The 16,347-nt window shown below is 43.5% G+C and overlaps 1 protein-coding gene across 1 annotated transcript in view; it reads left to right on the top strand.

The window, feature by feature from the left end:
- CSF2RB (colony stimulating factor 2 receptor subunit beta) overlaps positions 1-11,792 on the top strand; it is a gene marked incomplete at its 3' end in the record, with an annotated part of 31,952 nt that extends 20,160 nt beyond the window's left edge. Inside the window, 9 exon segments of the mRNA XM_048501528.1 lie at positions 1,907-2,042; positions 2,237-2,397; positions 3,200-3,339; positions 3,437-3,593; positions 5,323-5,413; positions 7,592-7,661; positions 9,631-9,713; positions 10,761-11,557; positions 11,560-11,792. Of these exon segments, the coding sequence (XP_048357485.1) occupies positions 1,907-2,042; positions 2,237-2,397; positions 3,200-3,339; positions 3,437-3,593; positions 5,323-5,413; positions 7,592-7,661; positions 9,631-9,713; positions 10,761-11,557; positions 11,560-11,792 (1,868 nt within the window).
- Between the last annotated feature and the right edge of the window lie 4,555 nt (positions 11,793-16,347).

The raw sequence follows: 16,347 nt of genomic DNA on the forward strand, positions 1-16,347 counted from the left end.
CTAATTTCCTTTGCGGAAACATAAACAGAGTTTTATAGCTTTTCTAAGGGGCAAGGGGTCTCTTGTTTATGACCTAGCAGGCCATGTCAGCAGACCAAATGGTATGTCATGCTGGTGAGTTATCTCCCAGTAAGTTTAAAGGCAAAACTTATACTCTCTTCACACGCCACAATAAGGATTATTCTTGCAGTGTTTTGTCAGTGTTCATTGGTAATATAGGGGTGGGGAAATGCAAATACATTGAGCTACACATGATTCAGGAATTAATTTTAGCCATTCCTCTCAAACCAGAACTGATGAGGTATAAATTGCAGCACAGAAGCAGCAATATAAAAACAGAAAGGGAGAAATCCAATCAGCCCCCATTTCCTAAGTTCCAGTTGTCCCACATCTGAGCTCCAGATATGATAACACGCTCCATCTCTGTTTATCTGAGTCAATGTTCTTGTCAGTACCCACAGAGCAGCAAGCTTGTCCAACATCTACGCATTCAAGAGCTTTCTGTGTGAACCTATGGAATGGGTTTACTGCAAGGGTGAAGAAGCCCTTTAGGAAGGCATGCAAATCAGGAACGTAGGTATAGATTTTTATGGGGGGGGGGGTTGGGGGTGTGGCCACCCCCCCACCCACCCCCAGGGCATGACCACACCTCCCCAAGCCCCACCCCTGGCCTAGCACTTATACAAGCAGCTCTCCGAGGTGGGGGATGGCAGACTCCCCTGCCCTGCCCTGCCCTGCCCCTCCCCTCTGGGCAGAGGCATAGAGGAAAAATGGAGCCTGGTGCAAAATCTGAGTTTCCTTTACTGGCAGTCAGCTGTGATGCTGGAATCCACCGCCAAACAGCATCACTTTCAATGGTGTTTAAACTAGAGAGCCCAAATTCTCCTTTTAAATCCACCTTAAAGGGAGAATCTGGGGTCCCCAGTTAAAACAACATTGAAAGTGATGCTGTTTTGGGGTGCATTATCCCCCACCCTGAAACAGCATCACTTTCAATGTTTAAACTAGGGACCTCCGATTCTCCCTTTAAATCCATGCCGAAGGGGGTGGATTTAAAAGGAGAATCTGGGGAATCTGGGGAAATTTGGGGGTTGCCTGCTGTCAGGGGTGCAATTGTTAAGCTAGCAGCACCAAACTTTCAGGGTATATTTAGGAGACTCTCCTAATGATATTACCCAGGTTTTGTGAAGTTTGGTTTAGGGGTCCAAAGTTATGGACTCTCAAAGGTGTAGGCCCCATCTTCTACTAGCTCCCATTGGAAACAATGGGGGATGGGGCACCTGTTTTGATAGTCCATAACTTTGGAACCCCTGGACCAAACTTCACTAAACCTGGGTGGTATCAGTAAGAGACTGCCCTGATGATACCTCCCAGATTTGGTGAAGTTTGATTCATGGGGTCCAAAGTTATGGACCCTCAAACGTGTAGCCCCATCTTCTATTAGCTCCCATTGGAAACAATGGGGGATAGGGGCACTGCCTTTGGGAGTCCATAACTTTGGACCCCCTGAACCAAACCTCACCAGGCCTGAGTGGAATCATCAGGAGAGTCTCCCAAACAACTCCTGAAATTTTGGTGCTGCTAGCCTAAAAACTGCGCCCCCTACAGGCCAAAAGCCAAAAAGCACTAAAAATACCAAAAATCCACAAACGGGGGGGGGGGTGTGTGGAGCTTCAGACATGTAAGGGGGGGGGGTTGAACCCGAGAACCCCCCCTTACCTACATCCTTGATGGCATTCATGGTTTATTGACAGACTGATTCTTCTTATGTCCTCCCCCATGGGATTAGATGGTTTTATTTTGTTGCATAAAGCTGGTTTAAGCTCTTTGTAAGCCACCCTGAGTGATGGGAAGGATGGGGTACAAATATTTTTAAATAAATTAATATTTCTGGTTTCCCTGCCAGGTGACGAAGCCCAACCCAAGAACCTTCGCTGCCTGTTTAATGGCCTAGATTGTCTAACCTGCAGCTGGGAGTTGAGGCGAGAGCTCACTGGTTCTCTCTCTTTTGCGCTCTTCTACAAGATCAGCCCAGAATCCGTGTGAGTAAGTTTTCTCTGAGCAAAGCTGCCTTGGAGCTGACTTGCATCCCCCCTGCTTGTTATATATATACATTGGCCTCTGGATTCTACACAGCACAGTGTCTGATGAAGTCATCTTTCTCTCTCAAAAGCTTATGGCTAGAGTCCATTTTGGCCTCTTGGTTTATTCTGCTTGCCTCTTTTTTGTTCCTCAGAGAGACCCCGTGCTTTCCAGTTGAGGAAAAGGAATTGCCAGACCCCCTTCATGTATTGCAAAGCTGCAAGATCAATGTCACCAACCCGGAGAGACTAAGCCAATATCTCATAACTGTGCGACCCAAGCAAGAAGAGAAAATTATTGAGCCTGTTCGGAACAGTGAGTCCCCCCACCGTTTTTTGGAAAATACTTGTATTAATTCAGAGAGGATTATACAGGTGCCTATATGCCCCTATAAGTAGCATGGAGATATTTAGTTTCCAGGTTGCCAAACTGCTAGAGTGAGATGTAGTGAGATGTAGCAGTTAAGTAGTATTGGGGAGAGGAAGGTTCAAATCGTCATTTGCCATGAAACTTGCTAGACTAGTTATTCTCTCTCCGTTCAACCTCCCTCATAGAATTGCAGTAAGGGTAAGATGAAGGATAGACAAACTATGTGCACTACCCTGATCTTAGCAGGATAAAATAATAGCACAAAATAAATAAATATACCACAGGGCAAGGAACCTTGAGATGTGTAGTTTCCACCCGCCTGAGATCTCTGCTGAGCATTCAGGTACCTGGAAAGCTACATACTCCGGTTTATTCACTAACTTATGCTAGCTCAAAAGCACAGTTTATGTCCTCAGGGACATGGCACAGTATGTGATACATCCCACTGCAAGCTGGAAACATTCATATACTGGATCAGATGGTAACAAACATTAGTGACATCACTAGCTTTCAGGTGTGTTTTTACTATGTATGAGTTTTTCTTGCCCTAACCCTAAATTGGCAATAACTCTTATGCCTGTGATGATCCCCACTGAAAAAGAACTGGTTCTTTTCCTGCTAAACATGTCCCTTGCATGCACTGAAGAATGCTTTGAACCAGCAGCCCCTGAGAAAGTGCCAGAGAAGTGAAGGCAGGAAATTAATTGAATGGATGAATCAACAGCCTGATACAGTTTCTGTTTTCTAGTCAAGGCAGATCCTCCTTTCGGGCTCTCTGTGAAAAGGGCAAACAACCAGTTGTACGAACTGCAATGGAAAGACATAAAACATGAGGATTTGAGGCTATATCAAGTCTCATATTGGGAGGCTGACAAGAAGTATGAGAAGGTAAGCAGTAGTTGATAGCATCACGGTAGGTGAACAAAATCAGGAATTAAAAAAGTAATAACCCCCCCCCCCTTTCTCTTCCCGGCCACAACTTCAGAACATCAGTGAAAACCTCTCTCAGTTCACCTTCAGCTTTCCATTGCTGAAACCAGGAACCCGTTACAAGACACAGATACGGGCAAAAGTACATCATGGTTCCATTTATGGCCCTTGGAGTACATGGAGTGAAGAACATGAATGGGTTACCGGAAGTGGTAAGTAACAGGGATTTCAGAATGGGGGCGCTCAGGCCACCTTTAGTGGGAGGGAAGGAATGAACCTCATGCATGTAGAGGGAAAGAACAGCACAGGCAGGTATTACGTTTGAAATTATCTGATTATCTTGTCTGATCCTAGCACAGTAACAATGTCAATGCAAATATAGCCCTGAGACGAGGAGCATATTCCACACTTGGTGTCTGCCCCACATTTCACTTACCAGACTTCAATGGATGGCTGTGCTCCTACAGTATTGTTTCATCTGTGGATTTAATCAACCATTAAAAACTTTTCCTTTGCCCCACGACTCTAGGCAGGCCAATAGCTAGACTGATAACCTGGTTGGGGACTAGTAATATGTCCAAGCCTACTAAACAATGGGAGGAATCCATCTGTAGTAGCTGCATTGGCAGTTGCCAATGAATCCAGTAGTATTTTTGGTCTTTCAGATGAAGATGTACATTTAGTATTCATGTAAGATGTAAATTTAGTTTTCTTGAACTCAGATATCAAATATAGATTCTTTTTTTTTTTAAGAATTGTGTTCATAATGGTTTTGTGATAGTGAAAGGGTGCAGTGAGAAGAAAGAGGTGAGGGACCAGGCGAGCCCTTTTTTGGTCTCTTAGAAAAAATTATCATGGGGATGTTTTCCGAAGGAGGAATGTGGAGAAACAGAAAGCCCTTTGAGTTCATTCTTCTCGTTTCTGTTAGCTCTTGGTGGCCAGAGAAAAGGAGAGAGAACATTCAGTGAAAGACATTTTCACTGTCTGAGTATTAATGGATTTATCAACCAAACCTATGTATATATTTGCATATGGGTAAAATATCCTAAAGGTGTTTTTTTAGATGATGCATATATAAGCTGCCTCTGGCATCATCATAGGAATGGTATTCTACTCCGACATGTTAGTGATGGGGAGTGTCTCTTCTCAGGTGGCAGGGTTAGGGTTAGTAGTTTTATAAGTACTTGTAATTAAATTTTAAATTTAATTTTTATGGAATCTTTTAGATGATCAAAATGTTTTATCAGTTGTGAGACTAAGCAACTGTTTGTCTACCTACCTACATGGAGCAGCAGTGGCGTAGGAGGTTAAGAGCTCGTGTATCTAATCTGGAGGAACTGGGTTTGATAGGTTCTCTCCGCTATGCCGCCTGAGCTGTGGAGGCTTATCTGGGGAATTCAGATTAGCCTGTACACTCCCCCACACGCCAGCTGGGTGACCTTGGGCTAGTCACAGCTTTTCTGAGCTCTCTCAGCCCCACCCACCTCACAGGGTGTTTGTTGTGAGGGGGGAAGGGCTAGGAGATTGTAAGCCCCTTTGAGTCTCCTACAGGAGAGAAAGGGGAAATATAAATCCAAACTCTTCAAACTCTTCTCTTCATCCCTGGTTGTGAAATAAAGTTAGCTTTGGATAATCTTAGTGTGCAGAGAGATTAATGAAATGTCGTTTTAAAGACAAAATGTATGGATCTGCAGAGTACAGCTGTTTTTCTAAACAAAATATGGTGTCAGTAGATTTGTGTGAGTCAGCACAGTTGCTGAGGTGTTACAGAATGTTTGTAAACAGTTTACTGCCCCAGAGTTCAAACAGCTGTACACTGTTTTGCACTCCATAATTCCTTAGCATTTTACACTTTCATATCCCATTCTCTTTTTGATTGAGAATGGTTTTGACTTTCATTTTGGTTTCTCATCATTTTCCTTTGTGATTTTTCTGTGTTAGAATTGCCTTCCTGGAGTTTTACCCTTGCTGTGCCAGTCTTTATCATTCTGGGAATGGTGGGACTCTGCTGTAGCAAAAGATATCTACTCAGGTATGCCTGTATTGTGAATAGGATGGACTCCTGGATACACTGGCACAATGGTGGACAGATGGATAGCGGGCGTGGGGTTCCACTCTTGATTCTGATCCTGAATGTAGACATATTGTAGCTACTACTGAACTTCTCTTGGAGATGTACAACAAGGTCTTTCTTTTGTTTATTTCTTTAAGTTTTCATGCACACTTGGCAAGATTGTTACTGTTTCCTCCATTTTCTTTGGCAAATTTCTGGTTTTCTTCCATTTGTTTTGCAGATTTTTTACACAGTTTGATTCTATTTTAATTCCATTTGATGCCAGCTATATATTATGTTTATCAGCAACTGATGGAAAAGCAGGCACCCCTTTTAATGGAAATGTTTCTTTTATGGTGGGGACAGTTTTGTCCCAAGTGTGGGGAAACTGTTAAGAGGACCCAAAGGTTTGAACCAAACAATTTATTAGGAAATTCAGTGCCATATCTAATGGCTTCAAAAATTCTTTTGGCAGCAGAAATATACCCTATATCGCCCTTCTAGGCCCCTCCGTTCATCAGAGGCGGACCTACTGGTGATCCCTGGCCCCAAGGCGATCCGGCTGGCCTCTGCCCTACCTGGTGGAACAGACTTCCAGGTGAGATCAGGGCCCTGCGGGACTTACAAAGTTTCTGCAGGGCCTGTAAAACGGACCTGTTCCGCCAGGCGTTTGGCCAGCCAGGATGATGTCAACTCCGCCATAAGAACATCTGGCCTCCCGTGGGTATATAAAGCGGGGAGGGAGGGGTTGAAGCCATCTATAGTCTTGGTTTTATGTATTATTTTATGTAATTTATATATTATGTTTTAAAATTGTTTTATTATTGATGGACACCGCCCTGAGCCTTTGGGGAGGGCGGTATGTAAATAAATAAATAAACAAACAAATAAACAAATCAATCAATCAATCAATCAATCAATCAATCAATCCTCACAATGAACTGTTCATGTGCAACATCCCACCATGTAGACCAGATGATTTTCACCATGATCCAGAAAAAATATTTCCAATGTTGAGTTATTGAATCTGAACAGCTCAAGCAGAAACAACCATCAAGTACAACAACCTTCCCAATGTGGCCATAATATGGGGAACTGTCTCCTACTACACTTAGAAAGATGCAAGCAAATACAGGTGAAAGGCAAAATGGCATGGTAGTGATGGGGCTTAATTTGGGACTGAGTAATCTCAAGACCTCAGACTGAACAGTGAATACCTGGCTGACCTAGCCACAGTTATCAATGCAAGGGTCATCTCCAAACTGGATTACTGCAATTCGCTCTATGCTGGGCTTCCATTAAGACTGCTCCAGAAACGACAACTGGTCCAGATTGCAGCAGCAAGTGTTCTTACAAGGATCACACATTACATCTGTTCTTCGCCAGCTGCACTGGTTGCCAGTTGAATTCCGGGTCAGGTTCAAGGTTCTGGTATTAAAGCCCTGAACTATCAGGGACCTTCATATCTACAGGACTGTGTCTCCCAATACCACCCCCAGAGGACACCATGCTTCTCCAGAACAAATCTCCCGGAGGTCCCCGGCCTAAAAGAGATTTGGCAGACCTCAACCAGGCTTTTTCAACCCTAGCTCATGCCTGGTGGAATTCTCTGCTACCTGAAACCAGGCACCTGCGGGATGTAGTCTGGTTCTTCAGGCCTGCAAGACAGAGATGTTCTACCAAGCTTATGGTTGAGGCAGTCAACTCTACCAATCTCCTGGCCTCCCCTCCCCCTTTCCCCCCTTTCTTCCCTTTCCCTCTCCCCCTCTCTCTTCTCTTGCCCCAGTCCTTCCCTTCTCTCCTTTTTGGTTCTGTCCTTCCCTCTTGACCTTGATGAAATTGGAATTACTGGAATATGTCTTCATGTGGGAACAGAACAGAGTATGAAGAAGTGTTAAATATCTGCGTATTTATATTAACTGTTTATTGATCAATTGGAGTCATTTTAATTGTCTAATGTACTATATTAACTATGCTTGGACTGGTTTAAGTGCATTGTAAGTGATCCTGAGCCTGGCCTTTGGCTGGGGTAAGGCGGGATAAAAATTAAATAACAGTATAAAGTGTATGTTGGTCCTCAATAGCTACAGAGTTCCGAGGAAGGTGAAACTCTGCTTGGTCTGACATATTAAAATAATTGTTGCGTTTCTACCACAGAAAGAAAAGAGAATGGGATAAAAACATTCCAAGACCTCCTAGTATGTTTCTACACCCAGATTATTTTACGGTAAGTGACCTCATCGTGGATTTTCCCTCGAACACCCCACCAGGACTCTTTACTTGAAGACAGTGGCCCATTATGCATGGAACACTTTCCTCAGAGCTCTTTGCTACACAGTGGGATTGTAGTGGGGGCTCCTTGCATTTTTCTGTATACATGCAAGGAGGCACCCCACTGCCTGCTGTGTGGCTTGCCTGCTGAACTCTCCCAGGTCTGGTTTCCTGGTTCTCTTAACTCTGCCCATCAACTCACTCTTAAAGGCACAGATCTCATCACACCTGTCAGCCACAAGATTACTATATTAAAGCTCTTTACATTACTGTTATATTGATATTGCTGTTATTGCAGTTATATCGATATTGTAGCCCCTTTCCAACACAATTCCCCCCAAATGGAAGAGGCAAAGCAATTCTCTGAACCACATTCTGCTGAAGAAGGGGACCATGTCTTGGAACTGATATTCTCTCCCCCCCCAACCCCCCCCCCCAACTCCCCCCCCAACTCCCCCCCCCCACACACTTCCTGCTGTGGCTGCTGATGTGGGAGGAGAGAGGTTTTTTAATTTCAATATTCTGTTAGATATGTTTTCCCATAATATTTCTGCACCGTGAATGTATCAGAGGGCTGGTTACTTCCTTGCATCTCAAAAGATATGGATTTCTCAAAACATGAGGCTCCATACACAAAAATGCCCTACAATTCTCTTTTTACAGTTCAATCCTAAGTAGAACTACTGCCCATTGAAATAGGGGAGGAACCCTCTCTGTTGTCTTACTATACCACCCCTGCACTCCCAGAAGGATAACTTGCAGCCTTCTGAAGCACAGCTGTCCTGTAGCAGCCATGAGAATGAGGCATTAAGATGGCTATACTGAGGGCAAATGCTACCCCAGGATAGGGCTTCGGCTTTTGTACCTATGTGAGAAGAAATTTTGCTCCCTCTGCCAGTGTTATAACTCTTTATCCTGGGTCAGATGAGCTATTTTTAACCCTACAAATAGAGTTAGAATAATAGAATGACAGAATAGTTCTGCGTCTCTAACCTTGGAAGTATTTTTTTGCAAGAGAGCTAATCAAGAGATTCTTTTTTAATAAAAGCATAAATCAACAAAGTGAACCTGGCAAGCTAGACTCATGCACCTAAAGTTGCATCACCCTGTCCTCCCCTATCTGCAGTGCCCTGTGACCTTCCTGAGCAAAATTACCAACCCAGGCAAACATTCCACATTAGTAGCAAGAGAGACCTTTAGTCCTGCTAACCAAATCAGGTCTTCTCCACCTTTAATCAACAGCTCCTTGCAGCCCTCCATGATGCCTGTTTTCAGAGTTCTTCTGACTTGGCCTTAGAATCATTCCGGATTATTAGGGATCAACTATGACTAGAGGATCCCAGTTCTCCAGGAGCTCCTCAAGAATTGTGTTATCAGGCTAGCATCTGACCTTCCTTGCCTATCATGCCATCATATTGTTTGTATTCCACCACCCCTCCCCCGCCCCACATGCATTTCCAGCATGCAAATACAGAAATTCAACATCCCATGGAAAGTGCAGGTGGGGGAGATCAAAGTAACATCAGAAAGCAGGTGAAAGCATATACATGCCTACTTAGCCTGAAATAGAACCACTTGTTCAGGCACCTTGGGCCATTCTTTTGAAATCAAGGTGCTGCTGCCATTTACATTCAGTGTAACAGCCTCTAAATTCATTACATTCAAGTCCCAAACAAGTGACTTCAGTTGTAAAAGGCAGAATCTTATTGTGTCTGTTCAGTCACACATAGGTGCAGAGCAGAAAAATACCCACTTGCTGTAAAAACACAGAAGTGCGCTGAACCATTACCAAAAATACAACTTATCTGGGAAGAACAGAGACCAGTTAGAGTTTTACCATACATACTGGCACAGGTATAGCTTATCCCCTGCATATTAGGTGGGTTCCTTACATGCAACTAACATTTATTATTTTTTCTTTCCAGAAAATACAGCTGCCAGAAAGTTTAGAGGAAAGCAGTAGACAGAGCTCTTTAGAAGAGTTCACCAGCAACAATGCATTGGAAAGGTAAATATGTTAGGCTGAGCACTGGCAGATTTTTCTGAGGGATGCAGTACTTCTTGAGTGCAAGCCAATCCTAAAGTTCAGTTCCACTTGCCAGTGAGTGAAGACAAGGAGTGACTGAGCAGCACAAAAGTGTTCTAGTGTGGACCCAAAAAAAATCCATGTAACACCTTTTATTAAAGGGCGTTTCCCCACTCAGCATGATCCCCACTATGCCGCGCGCCCGGGCATCCCCACGACCCCTCTGCATGGGGTCATAAAAAGGCGCCCTTTGCAAGAGCGCCAGGGATGCCACGCGCTGAGGGGCGTCGGGGCGGCTGCGCGGAGTGGCTGCGCGGGGCTTAAGGTAAGTGGGGAAAGGCCCAAAGATAAAGGAAGTCCCCTTTGCAAGCACCAGGTCTTTACTGACTCATGGGGTGATGTCACATCTCGACGTTTAGTAGGCAGACTATATAGGATCAAACAAATTAATAGAAAATGTTATGCAAACTTTCAAGTTCACAAGAACTCTTTTAGGCTGGATATTCCAAAATTTCAAAAGATAGAAGGTAGACTATTCCGGCTGTGGCATTATGGTCTGATCTTGCACACTTCTCTGTGAGATGCAAACAGAAAACTAGCCTATGTTTATTGCTGAGGTGCTGAGTTACAGCATCGTTTTTGAGAAGTTGTATCTCCTTAATGGAAACTGTTAGGGCATCAACACTATATATATATTGTCAAAGGCTTTCACTGTCAGAATCACTGGGGTGCTGTGTGGTTTCCAGGCTGTATGGCCGTGTTCTAGCAACATTCTCTCCTGACGTTTCGCCTGCATCTGTGGCTGGCATCTTCAGAGGATCTGATAGTTGGAAAGGAAAGCAAGTGGAGTATATATACCTGTGAGTGAAGGTCAATAGGTGAGGGCATCTGAATAGGAGTGGCCTGGCAAGTAAGTAACAATGAAGTGTAGCATGTGAGTAACAATGGAGATAGCAAGGTCAGTAGGTGAGGCATCTGAATATATATATATATTACTGAATTTTTTAAAACTTATTTTCCCTTCCGCAGGTCAATGCTGGTTAGATGTCCAAATGCTCTTGCAGCTGAGTCATGGAAAATAAGATCACTTTCAGCTGTCTTTCAGAATACAGAAACTACAGAATTTTCTGAAGCCAAACTTGACCAGTGTGTGAGTCATGCTGAACTATCTCCCAGGCTTGCTCATAGTCACAAAGCTGAGATGGGTCTAGCTCATCAGGTGTTTGATTTTAATGGCCCATACTTAATGTCCCTTCAAGAGTCACCTGTGCCTGATGCTCCAGAAGATGTTGCCCCTTCAGAAATGAGGGGGATTCCAGTGTCTATGCAATATGTGGAATTGCCTCATGGATCCTGTTCTCAGATTTTGCCAGTGGGAAAAGAGAAAGGTACAATTCCACCAATCTGCACTGTCCATTCTGAGGAAAAGGAGAAACTACCGCTTTCTGGAAGAAGGCAAGAAGTATCTGAAAGCCAATTGACAAGTGACACATTGGAAAAAAGTGGAAACAAAGATCAGGGGCTACAAAGTCCTACCAGCACCAACAACCACTCAAAAAATGGGATTTTGGATTATTTTACCACTGCAGAGCTATCAAAGGAGCGAGGCTCTTTGTTTCTGTTACCCAAGGTTGCCTTGAAGGAGGGGATGGTCACTTGTGCTATGAAAACATCTGCCTCACAGCTGTCCCAAGCATCAGATGATCCCTCCAGCTCAGAACGGTACCAGAAGGAAACAGACACCGTGCTCCCACCAAAGGACCAATCATCAAGTATTCCTTCAGTAACATCCCAGGATGTGTTTGGTGACTATTTTATTACCATTCCTTAGGATCTATGCCAATGGAAATATTTTCTGTATCTCCAAAAGATCCTGGACACAGCAAGAACTTTCTTGTGTTCAACCCCAATGGCAAAAGCCTCATTTTAAAAAGTCAAGTGGGTGAATATTGCTTCTTCCCCAGCACTAAGCCTATCACAAAAGGCCAAGAAGGATATATGGGATGCCTTGCCTTGCCACCCCTCACTCTCTCCCCTCCCTCAGTTCTCTTCCCTTGCATGCCTCCCCCTCCATCCCTTCTCTCTCTCTCCCTCTCTTCCCTTGCATGCCACCCCTCCCCATCCCTCCCTTCCCTCTCCCTCAGCTAGGGTGGGTGGGTCATATCCAGATGCTGGTCCCCCTCCCTCCCCTCCCTCCCCTCCCTTGCATGCCACCCCTCACTCTCTCCACTCTCTCACTTCTCTTCCCTTGCATGCCTCCCCCTCCCTCCCTCCCTCCCTCCCTTCCCTCTCCCTCCTTCCAGCTGTCTTTTACATTCAAGCTTGTTCAATATGGGTGTGGAATATGGGTGAGGAAGTAGTTAAGTGGTGGTTGGATGTGAGGGAGGGTAGAGGGAGGAGTGTGAGGATGAGCTGAATGTGTATGAGAGTATGTGTGTTGTGTGGTAGTAGTGGATGAGGCACAGAGAGTGAAAGCTTGCAGAAAAGTCAGCCCCTCACAAGACAACCCTGTGAAAACAAATTCGTTGAAAGTGAGCTACAGACCACATCTCACATCTTCCACGTATGATTAGGAATGCACCTCAGTGAAAGCAGTTACTGTATGAGTATAATCTAATTTTTGCACTGTCCTTCCTTGGTGCTCCATCTGCTGCTAGTGAAAATCCTCTTTGACTATCATACTTCAGAAAAATGCTTCATGTGGCAAAAATTCATGTGGGCCACGGCCACTGAAATATTTAAAAGTTACTTAACTGTGCAATCCTTAGCAGAGGTAACCCTTCTAAGTCCTCTGATATAAATGGGTTTAGGAGGCTGTAAATGTTCAGGATTTCATTGTTAGTCTACCTTTAGCCCAAATTAATGCATCATTTTCATGCTACAGCTCAGAGTGTTGGCATTACTTTGCCAGTATTGTATACATTTGGACTACTTAAAAGAGAATTTTAATGTTACATTTGTGTTGCTTAAAGTTCCTTCAGTATTATTGATAATTAATGCAGATCCACATCTTATTTATTCTCTTTTCTGTGTTCCTTTTTTCTATTTTCTGTTGTCATGTAAAAATAATTATGCTAAAAAACACACAAAGACATTTGTGTTGCCATAATCTGCAAACATTCACAGTTGGCCTTCACAAGAGAGCTTATTTTGACTAGCTAAGCAGCAAACAAAATAGTTGTACAGGACTTACAACAGTGTGTCTTTGTTAGAACTATACTTTTAAACTCGCATTGTTCCTTATATTATGAATGTGATGAGGTGTTCCAGAAGGATCTAGGGGAAAGTAATTTATTCCCTGTAGTAATCCTAGACTTGAATGACATCAGAATTGTTGGGCCTGGTCTGAAATAGCTTTTCACCTCCAATCAGTGGTGGGATTCAGCAGGTTCGCACCACTTCAACAGAACCGGTTGTTAAAATGGTGCGTGTAAATAACCAGTTGTTAAATTATTTGAATCCCACCACCAGAATCGGTTGTTAAATTATTTGAGTCCCACCACTGCCTGCAATCCCATTGTTAAGGCCTAAATAAGTATCTCAAAAGATTCTGAAATAAATATTTAATGCTGATGTGGGGAAATGAGAGTTACATGCCTTCACTTTTGCTCCTGTGGAAGTGAGGAAGTTACTTAATCGTCTTGGGTCACCTGCCTAGCTTGGCCCCTCTCTCTCCACCCCTGGTATCTCATTGTCTCTCTGGGTAATGTTCTTGTTACTACTAGCTAGTTGGTTATTAGGTACTGCCCTCCTGAGGACCACCAGCCCTCAGTGGCCCTCAGTGGCTGCCTTGCTGCAGAGAGGCTTTGCTCTGTAGTCAACTCTCCCCACTTTCCTCTCTGGCTATTTGGGGACCAATAGCCAGGCTGGATGATCTCAGGAAGGATTACCTCTACCCTCTCTCATCCCTTTTGGTAGACATGTGTCCATCAGAGATTAGTGGGGCTCCCAGGCTGACCACATTCCAAATGAAAGGAAATGTATTAAGAAAATAAAAGTGCAAACCACATATGTGGACCCAACAGGTTGAGTAAGGACAAAAGAAATGATGATAAAATGGCAGTCTTCTCACCTTTTCTATAGTCTAAAAGATGAAATATTAGGATAGGCTGTCTGTTGTGGCTGTTGTGGGCTATGCAGCTGTGGTCTGGTAGTTTCTGCTCTTCATGTTTCACCCGCATCAGTGGCTGGCAGCTTCAGATTACCATTACATGCCTCTGAATATGCCAGCTATGGATGTGGGCAAAACTTTATGAACAAAAACTACCAGACCACAGCCACCTGGCCAGGAAAACAACGAACAGTCAATTGATTCCCAGCCATGAAAGTTTTTGACAATACATTAGGACTGGCTATTGTTTCTTAAAATTGCAAGTATTTAGAAATCCTCCATTACATTATTCCACTGTTTAGGGCTCTCTTTCTGTGGTCTCAGCCATGTGTGCTGAAGAGGGAGTTCAGACATAGAAGGAGAATGGCGTTCACCCTCATGGCAAATGGTTGACAGCTTTTTCCTTGTATCCAGGGATTTCATAATCTCCCCCTTCTGCCCACTCCCTAGATCTTCTTTCTGTTCTTGTCCCAAAAGGAAGGTTTATCCTTTTGTTTTGGTCTTCCAAGCTCTGCTTTAGGTGTAATTAAGAGTGAGGCATGATGATGTCGATTGTTCTTCTCCTGGTTAGAGTCATTTGCTGTTCAATGGCAGTGGATGACTTCGTGCTTAAGATCTGAGTCATATCTGCTCGTTTCTCCTTCACTCTCATTTGCTAGTAAAAGGCAACTTATAAACTATATATGTAGGGTGAATATCCAGTTATAATAGACCTCGATACATTTGGGGAGTGCAAATTCTATGGTGTAAGACGTTTAACCACAAATGATGTGGTTATACCTTTCAACATCTATCCAGCTCTGCAAAGGCAGTCGTTGACATTTGTAACTCCATTTAAAAGCAGAAGAGTTTTGTATAGCTTTTTAAAGAAATGCTCAATAATATATTTCTGTATATCTGTTGAAGGGGATCACTTTCAACTCAGCATCAGGGATCATTTTGTTGTTGTGAATCCTGGTGAGCTGGCATAATTATTAGATTACTAGCTACAAAGCCCATTGTGCAAACAAATACTATGGGCTCTAGAAAACTATTGGGGAAAGTGCTCATTTGCTGGCCTGGCCGGCTCAGACCACTGGCAGAGTGGCAAGAGCCTCACTGCCGGCAGTGTCCTTCCTTCATTCTTCCCTTGTCCTCTCTAGTAGTGGAGAGGACTGGCTGTTCACCCCTGTTCCTCCCCTCCCCCCATTTGCTGTGGGCAGTGCCCAGCCCTCCTCAGGGCAGTCCCCCCTTCTCTATGGCAAAACCAGCACTGCTCTGGGTGGCAGAGAGCGGAGAGGCCTGGTGGATGTTGTAGGGTGCCAGAGCAGTGACTTTGAATGGCCACTGTGAGCAGGCTTGGGCTCAGGCCCTTTTCCTGGCTGAGGAGACTGGCGAGGGGCTTTTGGAAGAGCATGTGAGTGAAGTCAAGGCTTCACATGTGTGAGAGAGTTCAGTTGCATTTCATGGGGGTTGGGGAGGGAAGGCATATCAGTGACAACTGTGTTGTTAAAGCAAAGAATTGTGAGAGGTGTAGTCCAGTCAGTCCTGTTTTGCTCGGGAAATGGTGCTCTCTGGACTACATCTCCCAGAGTCCTTCGCCTTAAGGTGAGAGTCATTGAGAACATGGCTTGACTTTTATATAGTAGGATTTGGAGATTCTGTAGATTTGCTTTTAAAATATATGTTTAGTTCATTCTCCAGAATATTGATATACACCACACATCTAGAATCTAGATTGTTTTGTCAATGATAAATTCAACCTATTTCATTTGTACTGAATGCATAATCATAAAAATTAAAAATATGTCATCCAAAAATATGTCATCCAAAAAAAGTATAAGAAGTACTGTTCTCTTCTGGTCTACCATCTTCTTTGCAGAAACTCTGAGTGGCTAAAAGCAAAGTTTCTACAAGATCCTGAAAACCAGTAAAAGCTACTTTCCTGAATTTCCACAGACAATGCTTGTCTCTTTCCAAAGTAGTAATTTGCTGACCACTGCTTTTGTCAACTTAGGTCAGAGTTTTCAAACAGTGTTCTGCAGAATTTAGTTTATCGGAAGAGCCACCATAAGAGTATCAGTAATAGTAGACAGGGTGCCCAGAAGCTACAAAGGAACAATCAAAATGTTCTCAAATAAATTGTTCAGATTCTTATAAGAATATGGTGTCCAAGAGACCTCATCAATGCTTTATGCAAACAGAAAGTTGACCACAGAATGGTGCCCCAGACTGTAGAGGGATTCTGTGGGAGAAACACAAAAGATGTGTAATCTATGTGTAAAAGTTCTATAACTACTGGAAGTTTAATGGGTAAAAGAATTCTACTGATTAGGATTTTTTCACAAATGACTTTTAATTTTCTAGAAAGTGTCCTGCTCCTGACCTTTGTCAAATGAAAACAGAAAATGGAAGAAAGCCATTTGTTGATCAGATTACAGCCTAGCTAATACAGTTTACTTTGAATAATAAAACCAGGAAATACAAAAACAAATGAGCAAACATAAGCTAAAGTTACCAGGCTTT

This window comes from Sphaerodactylus townsendi, linkage group LG06 (genome assembly GCF_021028975.2).
Source record: "Sphaerodactylus townsendi isolate TG3544 linkage group LG06, MPM_Stown_v2.3, whole genome shotgun sequence".
Classification (NCBI taxonomy): domain Eukaryota; kingdom Metazoa; phylum Chordata; class Lepidosauria; order Squamata; family Sphaerodactylidae; genus Sphaerodactylus; species Sphaerodactylus townsendi.